Here is a 13,520-nt window from a genome sequence, read left to right as displayed (position 1 = left end):
CTGATAATAGAAAGTGTCTGCCACAGATAAATATCATTACAATCATTCACGTACAAAAGGTTACTTTTAAAGTAATATCAAAATGTTTGAAGAAGGAAAATATTGAGCCCGTCATCAAATTAACTCTGAAAAACTTTTATATTAATTCAAATACTCAAACTATTTTTATTTAAAATAAATGCAAAAATTGTATTTATTTCTCAAATTTATAAATTTATTGTTTTCCTAAATATTAGAATCAAAATTCTTTTGTTTGTCCTTTGATAAAGGATCGTGAAATGAAATAAATTGGAAAAACAAAAATAAAACAAATCAGAATACATGTCAAGCATAAAATCGGAATGCAGAGATAAATTAATTTCCGAAAAATCGTTAATGCGGTAACTGAATTATTGAGGACCTGGAACAATGATAACAAATAAAAAGGAAAAATCTACATTCCACGTTCACAAAGAATACATTTTCTTAGTCAGTTTCATTCTCAATTTTTTTTTTTTTTTTTTTCAAATATAAGAAACGGATCTATTCATAATTTGAATTGAGTGTCTTTAAAGATTCTGTCAGGCATTCATTCATCCTGCAGTCTGCTTTTAATCAGCCTGATCTAAAGAAAGGTTTTGCTTTAGAATTAAGTTTGGGAAACAAAATAATTCTATTATTTGTTACTCACCCGTTAAAGGGTACCAAGCAGCACCATTTGTGGTGCCGTTGGGAAAACCGGGGGTACCATCTCTACAGGGAATTCCAAGGTGCATATTTTCGTGATTAAAGGAATAAACGGCAGCCAAGTGTCGGAAAACGTCGTCATCTGGCGTCAAGGAAGGTGAACTAAAAGTCGAAAACACTAAAAGGAAAAATACATAAAACTGAAATAATAACGGTTATCAATAGTGTACATAAAACTAAAATCAGCAATCAAACACGATACATAAATAAAAATCATTCATAATATTTATATAAATCGATAATTTATTAAATTATAGCTTAACCGACACAAACTCCATACACTATGTTACACCACAATTAAACACATTTTGAAGTATTTTATATTAAAATAATATTTTTAGCTCTTTCTTGAAAACTTTAATATTTTCCACGTATTAGGTTATTTTTTGTGTAAGTGTTATACATGTAGCAGATGATTTGATGCAGAAATAATTGTTAGGAAATTATTGTGATATGTAAACAATATTCTAATAATTTCATAACACTACTTATTACTACCTCCTCTCTTAGCAATAATTTTACTAATAACTCTGTTATGAAACCTGCTAATATAATACAGCCCTCACCATTTATAATACACAGAATGAGTCGCAAACACGTAATATAGAAAGCTATCTAAAAATTTCTAGCTAACTAAAAACAGAATAGATCTTTTCCCTAAAATGTACACAGTCCAGTATAACCTCAAAGCTGGGCATTTCACTGATGAAATATAAAAGTAAATATGAGGATTAAATTTATTCCCGCCACATCAAAAATTCGGGTTTATAGCGGTAATGATAGGCCATCTTCATACAAATATATGCTTACATGCATAATGATAAAAAATGATGGAGATGGACAGATACACAAAAATGAGAAATTAAAAATTAAACAATTTTTAAACTTCATTTAATAATTCATTTACCCATTAGATACAAACAACAGGTCTATGACACTTAGACGACAACCATCTAGACGACAGGACATTTAGCTGACATGGACTGTTAGCCCACAGGACATTTAGGCGAAAGGACATATAATCGATACCGACGTACAGCCGGCAGGACATGTAATCAACACTCACATTTAGCCGATGCGCACATTTAAAGCTGATACGGACAGTTAGCCGATAAGGCATTTAAGCGGCAGAACATTCAACCGACAGGACATTCAACCGACACAGACATTCAGCCTACAGGACATTTAGCCGACAGAACACATACGGCAATGTTTTAGTAAAATTTGTACACATTTATCTAAAAAAATGTGACTTCCATCGAGGAAGTTTGTGAATTATAGTTCATAAACTAATTAAATAAAATACTTAATAAATCTTTTATTTTATTTAACGTTAAAGAAACTATGCATTTTAAAATTAAATAGAAAGGCAACCGTATTTTGGCGTAAATTTTGAAATCAATTTCAAGAGTAATCAGCCATGCATCTCTTATTTCGGTTTGGTGTGGTTTATTTGATTATGGATGCTGAAATTTTCTTTTCCACTTACGAAATATAGAGACCTATGTCTCATTGCTTTTGAAACTGATTTCAAAATCAAAGCCAAAATATTTTTTTAGTCTAATTTTAAAATTCATAATTTCTTTAACATAGAATAAGGTCAAAAATATGATACTTATTCATAAACTTCCTCGTAAGGTACCTGGATATAGCCCTTTCTTTCAGATGAATATGAACAAATTTTATTAGAACGTTGTCGCATGATTTTCGGCTATATGTTTGCGCTATCATCTAAACGTGCTGTCGGCCAGTGTCTTGTCGACTAGATGTCCTGTCGGCTAATTGCTGTCGACTAAGTGTCTCGCCAGCTGAGCGTTCACGCCCGAAAATCAATAACTGGGAACATACACGTTAATGTATATTGACCACGAATTCAGTACATTATATTTTGTTCTCAGGATTTCTTTTATTTTCCAAAGCTAGTATTCTATGATATTATTGGAAGGTGGCTTGAGAAATCTGGGACCATATTCCATAACTGTACATTCCATTTCACTATGATTTGAAGGTTAAGTAGTCAGTTGTCAGGTGCCCCTCTTGACCGTTTCCCACAATTTGTCAAATGCATTAAAATCCGTGATTACATATGCCAACTCATCAAAATGAACTCGTCGTTCTATTTTTCCAGCCATCAGTGAACTAACTGTATGTGTTTAGTAGTATGGAGCACTTCTGGAAATTTCCGGTTGCAAATATCCATTTTAACGAAGTAAACTTGTGGAGACATTAGATATTTTTTGAAAAGCAGGAGAGATGAAAAATCAGCAACGCCTTCGCCAAGACTCGAACCATGGGCCTCTTGAATACGCGTCTACCGCCATCCCCCTTTTAAATGGCGTCTGAGGATTAGGGGACTATGACGAATCCTGGGGGGTGGAGAATCATCATCCACCGCCCTTTTAGTTCGGGCGCCACTGTAGAGACATTATGATATTTCGAAGCCGGAGAGATGAAAAATGAGCAACGCCTTAGCCGAGACTCCAACCACGAGCCTCTCGAATACGCGCCGAGCGTGCTGACCACTACACTACGAAGGCATGCTAAGAAGGCGTGAGAAATGCCTTATAAAATATTTAAATGAGTGAGAATAATTAGTTAGATTACAAAATTAAAATATCTTCAGGCCAATACCACAGCCTCCCCAAGATTAAAATGTTGGAACAATGTATTTAGAATAATGCTCTTGGGCTGCCTTTTGCATATTTTTACCCTGCTTAAATCGCACCATATGATCTTTTACTTTCCATCAGTTGTCTAACTCTTGAGGTCACATACAAAGTGGATCAGTTTAATTGTGTTGGTTCTCGCGCAAAACAGTTTTTGCGCAAAGGTTTTCAAATAGATATTCTGCTGCTATTAACGATAAGCTGATGGAAACATACTGCATTCAGCGACCTTCTGATTAGGTCGTTGTCTGTATCTAGATGCAATTCAACTTTTATATATCTATTTAACCCTCTCTTGTCCTGCACTAAACTAGTTTTATCCATTTGCACAGATTTAGTCCCTAAGCTCGAGCCTTCCGCAGCATGGACCATGTAATACAAGTTTCTTACAAGATCCTAACTATGGACTTTGTAACACAAATTTCTTATAAGATCTATGTCTAGCAAGCGACGACGAACACAAACCAAGCGGTTTGTTCTCAAGAACTTCACATGCGCAAACGTTTAGCAAATTATTTTACTGCTTCGAATACCTACAATCATACTTCGTTCAAAATCAGCTAAACTGCGTCTTCATACCCATTGCTTCTACTTATGTTGATCTCTTGCAGTAATAAGATGATATTAGCTAATCTTTATAAAATGGTTCCGTAATTATAATACACTAGCCTCTCAGCATCCTATGTTTTAAATAATTTTACTCCTACGAATACCTACAATCATACTTCGTTCAAAATCAGCTAAACTGCGTCTTCATACCCACTGCTTCTACTTATGTTGATCTCTTGCAGTAATAAGATGATATTAGCTAATCTTTATAAAATGGTTCCGTAATCATAATACACTAGCCTCTCAGCATCCTATGTTTTAAATAATTTCTGTTGTATTTCACCGGTAGAGTAGTGTAGTACATCCAGTTAGCAACTGTAAAACTCGTGGTTCTGCTTCAGGTGACAGCATAGTTAATTTTGCTCGTGTCCTCCGTTAGAATAAAACCCTGAACATTTCTACACTCTGAGTTAAAATTTCATTTTAGAGACTAATAAGTGTAAAATATTCATTGTTTAATATGGAATAAAATTATTTGTAATATATTTGAAATCTGACTCGTAGCTAGATCAGTTCCATCAAAATTTATCAGTTTCAAATCTTTTCTTTTATAGGGAGGGAAGATCAAGTGAAAGCGCAGCATACTTCATTATTCGTCAGTATAATGTGCCTTCAGATGCATTTAAATTTATTTACTATCTTCCCAAATGAGTTGTAATCACTGCTATAGCTAAACTTACTACTGGTAGCTTCGTTGTCGAAAGGATAACTGGCGACAAGAGCGCCGCCGTGAAGATTTCCTGATAACACAAACTGAGTGCTTTCAAGCCAGTCTCTCATAGCTTTTGTTTCAGGTTGCTGTTGTTTATTGTTGCTCTTGAAGAAATCTGGAAAGTTGCGATTCAGGTCAAAACCTCTTGCATTATACCTGGTAAGAATGAAAAGAAAAATGCATATTAAAATACGATATACTTTATGTTTTTAAAATTTAAATTATTTTTAACGTTTCTAAAATTCGATGTTTTTATTTAAAGATGAAAATAGTTGAAAGATTTATCATTTCCCTTATGCTTTCTCTTTCTGTTGTCTTCCATCCCATGAACTGTTTTCTGAACTTTAACTTTATGTCCATCTATTTTGTGTATTCCAAAGAGTTTGAAATATCTATCTAACTACAAATAAATCTCTCAAATCCTCCATTTCATACTGGCACCAAGAACTAAATTCATTAGTATAGTAATATATTACTGAATGATTTTAATGTAACCCTTACGGCAAACTAAGATGATACCAATGTGCAATAAAGATAATTATCAGTTTAAACTTATCTCTTCATGCCTATAATTTGTTTCTGAACTTATATCATAAAATTATAAATTGCAGTGTCTTTTCATCTAATTCTGCAAATGATATTAAAAAAATTCAAAATTCGAAAAGTACGTTCATTTAAATTATTAATTAATAATTTAACAGCATCTTTTATTTTCTTATTAAAATCAAATTAACGTCAAAGCATATCACCATTCTTATTGCATTTTACTATTTCTAGCAATGCATGATAATCTAGGAGTGTTTGGGAGTACACTGTCTTTAAATAAATAAATAGACCTTTGCTAGTAAATATTTGGCATTATGAATTTTCTGTTCCGTAACAATTTTACATTCATTATCTTACACAGGAAAAACTAAATGATGATGCTTCATTTGTATACTTGCATCAGTTGAGCAACAAATTCTAGTTAGTTGATGTATTCAAAAGTAAAACTTTTAATTTTTATCCCGTAGTTTTAATGCATTTTGTTGGTAAAAAGATTGATTTAAATCTCTAGAAACGCATATCTAAATGTTGAATATACAGTGGCTGTTCGCCCACTTTTCAGACGACCTACTTTGCTATAAAAAATCGCCTGCATGGAAATTTTATTTTAACTGCAGCTATATTTATGAAAGTGTACATTATTGTCTGCTATTTGACAATTTTTTTTCACACAAAATGGCATTTTTAAAGAAATAATAGACGGAAGGCGATGTTTATGCTCTTTCCGAAGAAAATTACTCGTATTTCGTTACGAAAATTGCTGTAAAAGCCATGATTTTTCAGTAAGACAGTTGCATAATTATTAGAATGCCATTAATCAGTTATTCAGTTGTAAACAACTGATTAATGCTGATTTAAATCTTAAAAAGGCAAAAAAAATGTAATGTGCCTAGTCTTTCTCCACTGCATATCGCCAAAAGCAGAACACGCTGCAGAACTCTCTATGAGAAATAATTATTTGGACAAAAATGCAAAAATGTTATTACAATAGATGATTTTTAGGTAAATTCGAATAACCGCAATAACCGAAATCCGTTTATTATTTTTAGTGAGGAGGAAAAAATCTTAAAACATGGTTCAAAGAATCTAAAGAAAGTTTTTTAAAGGGATTTATGATTATTGTTGGTTTTCGATATAACAAAAACTAAAATTTAAAGAGATTGCAGAAATCTGCTAGGGTCAATTTAACATATTATCAGAAACATATTTTATAATCAATTTTCAAATAGGAAATACTTCGTCTTCACCCATATTGCCCTCAATCAGTAAAAATTCGTCAAGAAAAAGCAAGCAGCTGTTGTGTAGAGAATTTGTCTGATCGCGTTATAAAAACTAGGTAAATGATTTTTTGATTTATGGAAATCTTAATTTTATTTGATTCTGAATTATTTATTTTAATGCTTTAATTTTGGAGAAAAATAGATGCTTCTGGGAATATTATTTAGTTTAAAAGAATATTATTTATTTTTCTTTTATTTGCAATTTTTGTACAAGCTATGATTCATTGTGAAAAGAAGCAGGGAAAGGGAGGCGATTTGCTAAGTCATGATTTCGCGCGCTTTGTCCTTTAGAATGTTCTAGAAAAAATTTCATTGTGCAGTTGACCTTAGGACAGGTAGTACGTGACAGAAGGGTCAGAGGTTGTCACTTAACCTCCGTGGAAGTCATTCAGGTTTTGGCGATCGGAAGGTCCGGTTGTTGGCTAATTGAAGAGGGGCGCGCATGCGCGTTCACCCTTATTTCCTCATTCAGGGGTTGAAACACAAAATTTGCCCAAATTAAGGGGGCGATAATTGAAGCCATAGTGGGAGCCCGCGTTTGTGAAAGAGAGGAAGAAAATTCGAGTTTGAATCACTTTTTCGTGCGAGACTTACTGTGTGGATGATACTTTTGAAACTTGCTCTTGGGTTGAGCAATAGAAACCATGTAATTTACGAAGAGAGGTGTTTCCCGGCGGGGAGCGGCAAATATGCTCCCCGGCCGAGTTTTGGCTAAGAGGCGAAATTGATAAGTGTACGAGTTCTGCTGAGAGATTTAAAGACTTTTGGACGTTACTTTTTGCCCGACTTTGGACTAGTTTTGTTGAAGGATTTAAGACTTTCAGGATTAAGACTTTTTGCCGGACTTCCAAGGCTGAAGGATTTGTTAAGTTTCTGTGGATGAATATGTGGTGAGTCAGGCGGATCACGGCGGACACTATCCGGCCGTCGCCTTGCTGTCGAAAAAAAAAAGATCCAGCGAGTATGAAGTTTTTTTTTTTCTCTCCAGCGAGTATAATTTTCAAAATTATTGGCCATGTTCCAACCCGGGCAACGTGAGATTTGATACTCGACATCCTGACTGCGAGCTTGAAGATTCTGCTCGAGTGATGTTTCTAGGGCTTGTTTTCTGCGATGCTGAGCGAGCGGATTGTGTTGCTGAAAAATCCTGGAGTCGGTGTTATCCGGAATTGCGGCCAGTGACACCGAAAAGCGTGAGACTCCTTAGACGCCCGTTTTCCCCTTACGGAACGAAATTTTTCAGGAATTATGGTGGACTTATAATCCCTTGAATTTTCCCAGAATGCAAGGCCAGCCCAACACCAAGTCGTCAAAACCTCAGATAAGTGCTTTGTTATCATTTTCCTTAGAACTTTTGGAAATTGGAACTTTACCTTAAATTGACTCCTAACAGCTTAAATTAAGTCTACAGAAACTGAATTGCTTCCTTTTTCCCCTTCTTAATTGACCGAGGCAAACTTTAAGGTCTTCATATGAATTAGTATGTAATAGTGTAATTTGTTTGTATAATCTTCCTTAGAACAGATGTTAAATTTCAGACGATATGTTTTTTTAACCTCTTAGAAATTACAGAACGAGTATCCGTTAAATTAAAAGGGTCGTGTAATAGATTTGCAAATCATGAATTTAAATGTAACTGAAAAAAAATGACAAATTGAAGAATTCACCTGTGTCTAAAATAAGTAAATTGAAACTGTAACAAAAATAAGAAGTTTGACTCTCTGATTAGGATAAGATTAATTTTTAATTGTGAGGAATTTGAATAAACTGGTATTTAATCTGGAAACCTATTACTTATGTTTTCTTTATATCCTTTATGTGTTTTTTCTTATATATATATATTGATTTTACATGTTAAATATTCGATTCTCTCACGGCGCGATCCCGGATGCATTTTCACAACACAATGCATTACCGTTTTACCTATACGATCACTAAAAGTGTGGTAATTAGCAAAATCTTAAGAATTTAGTTTCTCAGTTGATATTAAGTTAGTTACGGTTTCACCTGTCTGTCTCTGCATTAGTTTCCTCCCTCAGAGGAAGTTGTAACACAGCATTGGTGTCCATGATTTTTCGGCAAAGTATAGAAACAGAACATACGTTTCTCTTACTCAACACTGATGTCGTCACTACATAACACAGCCGCACGTCAAACCCATTGCTAATTTCCTTAATAAAAATGAAACAAGAAACGTGTGTCAAAGCCATACCCTGCGCTTATATTCCCATTAAATCTCCTGATGTACAATCCACGGATTTTCGCGCTTCTGACTTTTAAAAAGCGGATTATTCAGATGTCGAGCTACAACCCTCTTTGGACATTGGAAAGATGCTCAAGAGGAAAGGAACAGAATATCTCTTCCGCTACTAAGAAAGATTTATTGTTTTGGAAATTACGGTGTAGGAAGATAATAAAGAATAAAAGCTATTAAATGGAACATTTAAAACGGAAAATTTTTATGTAAAATATTTCTGTAAAGACAATGAAAATAGTCTAAAAAATATGCAAACAGCCTTAATAAATTTCTAGCTTTAATAATCATAAAGGAAAAGGTCTTTAATAATAATGCTAATTCTGGAAATAAATCTAAATTACAAGTATTTAAAATATAATAATCTTGTATGTTTTAATGGTTTTAGCCTTTCTTAGCCCTTTGACAAAAATTAGCAAATTATTGATCAAACATAAATTTCAATTTTTCTTTGTTCTTTATCCGACTTCATTACTAATGGAAGTATTATCCTACATTCTTGCATCTGAATGGTATAGTTCAAACTGTACAGAGTTAAAGTTAATTAAATATAATAAAATAAGCGAGCAGATATAAATTATATATTGTGGAGTGAATACAAGGTTAAAACTTTCATTAATAATGAACATAATACACAATTCATTATTGTTCAATTAACAGTACCAATTACTTAGTTTATGATTTTCTAAGCTAAGATTTTGCACATCTTAGATTTCTAGCAATGCAACCATGTTCACTGTCAGACTATATTGTTGTTCAAGTATTAAAATCTTCCATTCGAAGAGCAAAAAAATATGTTTTTAATAACAGCGCCGCAATGAATTCTAAGAAATTTTCCATTTAAAGCATTTATTTCGTGCAGTCAAGTTTCAAACCTCATAAATCCTTTTCATTTATGTTTTCAACAGATTTCGGCCAAATATTAAAAAAATATTAGTTAAGTAAATTAATGATTGTTTAATCTCTCCAATGTTATCTATCTCTAAAACGCAGAAGATGGTCTTGTATATCATACTTAACAGGAACTTCCTTCAAGTGGATTTCAAAATATCACAAATAAACTATCACGTGAAATCTAGTTCGATCACTCAGCGCATATGGCTAGATCAGTAACTCTGCTTTCTAGCATACCTAGCTGGTAATTTAGACAAATGCACTAAAATTTAATTACACTTAAAATACATTCAAAAATATTTATTTGGAAATATTTAAAGCGGGTAATTTTGTGAAAAAAAACACTAAAAATTTTTCCAATGTTCTACTCTATATTTTACACGGGAATAAATGAAATAAAGTTAATATAATAAATAAATGAAATAAATTTGGAATAAATTAAATTAAACGAAATAAAATGAACAAAATATATACAAGAGATTTTCAAATAAAATGAATGCAGTAAGTAGACACTCAGAAACGCTGTCTATGATCTACCAAGAAATACCATATGCTGCTTGTTAAACTGATCATCATTGCTGGGTGTGGAGTCTGGAATCAAGGATCTATCCTGTTCGGCATACGTATGCCATACATGTTCAATAAAATTCCGTAGAATACTAAGGTTATACAATGTAATTAATCGTGGTGTTCTCCAATAACGTTCAAGAGGTCGATAGAGGCATGTGTGGCTAATAGGATTCTGAGAGAGGAATGCATCTTCCGGCTATATCCAGGTATCGTAGCAGACAGCAGCCATTACCTTACCAGTTGTAATCATTCATGAAAATAGTTGATATAGGTTTGACGTAACTGCTCAAAGACATGGCTTTCCATGCCATAGAGGTGTTGTCACATGCGGAGTTTGCATTTCTATAATATCTGAGATATCATAGCGCATTCTCTATTCTAAATTATTTTTAGAAGTAATTGAAAATACGTACAAATTGGCCTAAACTTGTTTTCTGACACTTTTGTTTTTCAACTTTATTTTCAAATATCAGTTATTAAATATGGACGAAACGACTTTATTTTTCCCCTTATACTAATACTCACTGTTTCTTAAACATGCGCTTGTTTTGAAAAACGGTGTTTCAAATTGCTTTGGTAAAAAAGAGGAGTTTATTCAAAACGTTCTGAAACTGAACACACGTAAAGTATTCGGACACTTTAACCAACAGTTTATATATAGTAAAACGGGAAAATAACGCGACGTATGCTTTAACCAACATTACAATTTTCATTCGATTTGGAATGAATTTAACTAATATTTTCGTGTAAGAATGTTCCATTTTGTTCCCCGTCTTTATAATGATTATTTTTAGGGGAGCATTTGAAGAAATATCATTTTACTTATTCTTTTCACTAACTAATTTCATATATCTTCCATGGAATGAAGTCCGAGGTACATAGAGTAATTTGTGTAACTTCAGGACAATTATATAACAATCACAAGCTAATACTTGGAGCTGTGTGTTTAGATCGTTATCCTGGTAGAACTTAAAAGTATTTTGCAGATGCGCTTTCATTATTCGTGAATGAATTTTGCATTCCAAGTTTTCTTGTAGATACTTTTTCAAGTTTTCATCACAAATATTTATATATTCCGACTGATTTTCACTATTTTATATAAAAATTAAATTTGAGACTCAGAGGCAACGATGCAACCCCAAACGACCATGCGTTCACCCTCGTGGTTAAGTATAAGCAGTCGATTTTTCGGATTAAATTCTTCATTCCGCTTTCGTCACACAGAAATTCATCCACGAGCCGGAAATATACTAAATATTGAATCCTCTGAAAATATAATATTGTTTCAATATGCAAAATTTACCTTGGGTTTTTCCAAACACCAGAAATAATGTTTTTATTTACTCTTCAGTAAAAAAAAAAAAAAAAAAAAAAAGATTTCCTTCTTGCTGATCGCCCAAACTGTAGTTATATCCTCTCTAATGACTCTTCTGAGTTAATTTCACGGTTACCTTCATTGAAAACCACTCATATAAATCCGCTTCAAGTTTTATAGAATTAATGTTTGGATTTTGTTTGATTTTTCATAAGGTGAAAATTCAAATTCCGTATTCTTAGCTTGGAATGTTATCCATATGTCAGTGCAATTTGAACTGCTGCACGCAGTTTCCGTTATTAACAAGTCAAATATTGTTGAATGCTTTACATCAAGGATTTTCTGGATATTTTTATTATTTTGACCACCTATAAAATGATGAAAAGTTAAATTTGTAACAGAACGTGTCATTTTGTAACGTCTTGAACTGTTCACTTCAGATATAGAATTTAACATATTTCGCAGAAAAATTAATAATTTCTAAACGTAGGATATAATTCTTGTGATATAATTTAATTTAAAACAAAAAATTGCCTCTGCCCCCAATAATAAATCGCCAGCTCAAATAGAGAACAAAAATATTACTCGTAGAAGTAAATTTGGAATCTGTGTTTCAATACTGAGTATGAAGTCCATAAAATCAAGTAGACAAGTATCCGGAAAAAAATGTGAGCCGCTCTATGTGTTCACGCATAAATTACACTGATCTTCAATTCTGCACAGTATGGCTAAAATTCTCTATCAAATTTATTTTTTCGCATTTATAAGATAATAAAACTATATTACAAGCTCGAAATAAATCCTCTGCTCGCTTTTATAGAATATCTAAATAATAATTGCAGCTGCTTCCTATTTTCTTTAAAAAAAAGAAAAGTTCAGGCAGCGAAAGTATGATAAATAAACAAAAATGCTTACCTTCCCTGGCCCCCAGAACATTGACCCTCTATGGCAGATTCGAACCCATCCGGGTTCATTGAAGGCATGATATGAATACGTGTGGTATCTACTAACCATCTGACATAGTTGTCAGTATAGTAGTTGTTAATGAGGTAAGTGATTAAGTGGAGCATAAGTTCTCTGCCAACAGCCTGAAAAAATAAAAAGTGCATTTTAGGAAAGGTAGGAGATGTTTAAGGTCACACTTTATGGGAATATTTCAAGAAATGGATGACAATGAAAAAAGACCTGTAATATTAACAGTCTGCCTCTTTCACCGCATTTTCAAGCAAAATTAGCTCTTCATTTACTGGCAGTACATAAATATCATCGAAGAAATTTACACATATTTTCCTATAAAAATATCAATTCACGCAACTATCAACATAGTAAAGATTATCATGACATAGGAACAAATATTTAAGGAAAAGCTTCCCACACCGAATTCTTCATAAAGAGAAGAAGTTTTAATTTTAGCTTTTCGGATTAAAAAAAAAACATATATGTATGTATATTCTAAGAATATCTTACCTTTCAGATTCTCCGAAGAGTAATATTGAAGAAATAAATAAATATATGATCAGTCTCTTAAAGTGATTTCAATTAACAATAAACTTCCTGATACTTCCTCTTAAGAATATGAATATGTAATTTTGAAAATAAAAGATGTAAGATCCTTTCAGACACTTTTGTTTCCTAAATATGTCTAAAATGGTTACATGTTTAGGAAATAAAAATGTTTAAAATGGTCTTAACTATATTTTTTATTTTCAAAATTACATATTCAAGTTATGTTTTGTTTCCTAAACATTAAATCCAAGTGTAATCAAATATTAACGTCCTCTCACTACTCATTTATTTGCTTGTTTTACGCCCAAGTACATATTTTGTTCAACCATATATGTATGTTTTGTAAAAGGTAAACTTTAATTTAACAGTATTTGTTTCTATTTTCCAAATTTAATACTTTTTATATTTGTATACACACCATATATTCATTCAAATTAAAATT

General features: G+C 32.6%; 1 protein-coding gene across 4 annotated transcripts in view; it reads right to left on the bottom strand.

Annotated features, from left to right (window-relative positions):
• Positions 1-13,520, bottom strand: part of LOC118184990 (carboxypeptidase D-like) — a 741,090-nt gene that overhangs the window by 27,915 nt on the left and 699,655 nt on the right. For all 4 annotated transcript variants that reach the window (XM_085817300.1, XM_085817297.1, XM_085817299.1 and 1 more), the window contains 3 exons: positions 12,488-12,660; positions 4,682-4,869; positions 671-844 (listed from right to left, as the gene is read on the bottom strand). In XM_085817300.1, coding sequence (XP_085673426.1) covers positions 671-844; positions 4,682-4,869; positions 12,488-12,660 — 535 coding nt within the window. The remainder of the gene's footprint in view (positions 1-670; positions 845-4,681; positions 4,870-12,487; positions 12,661-13,520) is intronic.

The sequence above is a fragment of the Stegodyphus dumicola genome, chromosome 5 (genome assembly GCF_044657685.1).
Source record: "Stegodyphus dumicola isolate Sdum_Otavi_A_Nest chromosome 5, ASM4465768v1".
NCBI classification, from domain to species: Eukaryota; Metazoa; Arthropoda; class Arachnida; order Araneae; family Eresidae; genus Stegodyphus; species Stegodyphus dumicola.
This window is presented reverse-complemented; position numbering and strand designations above follow the sequence as displayed.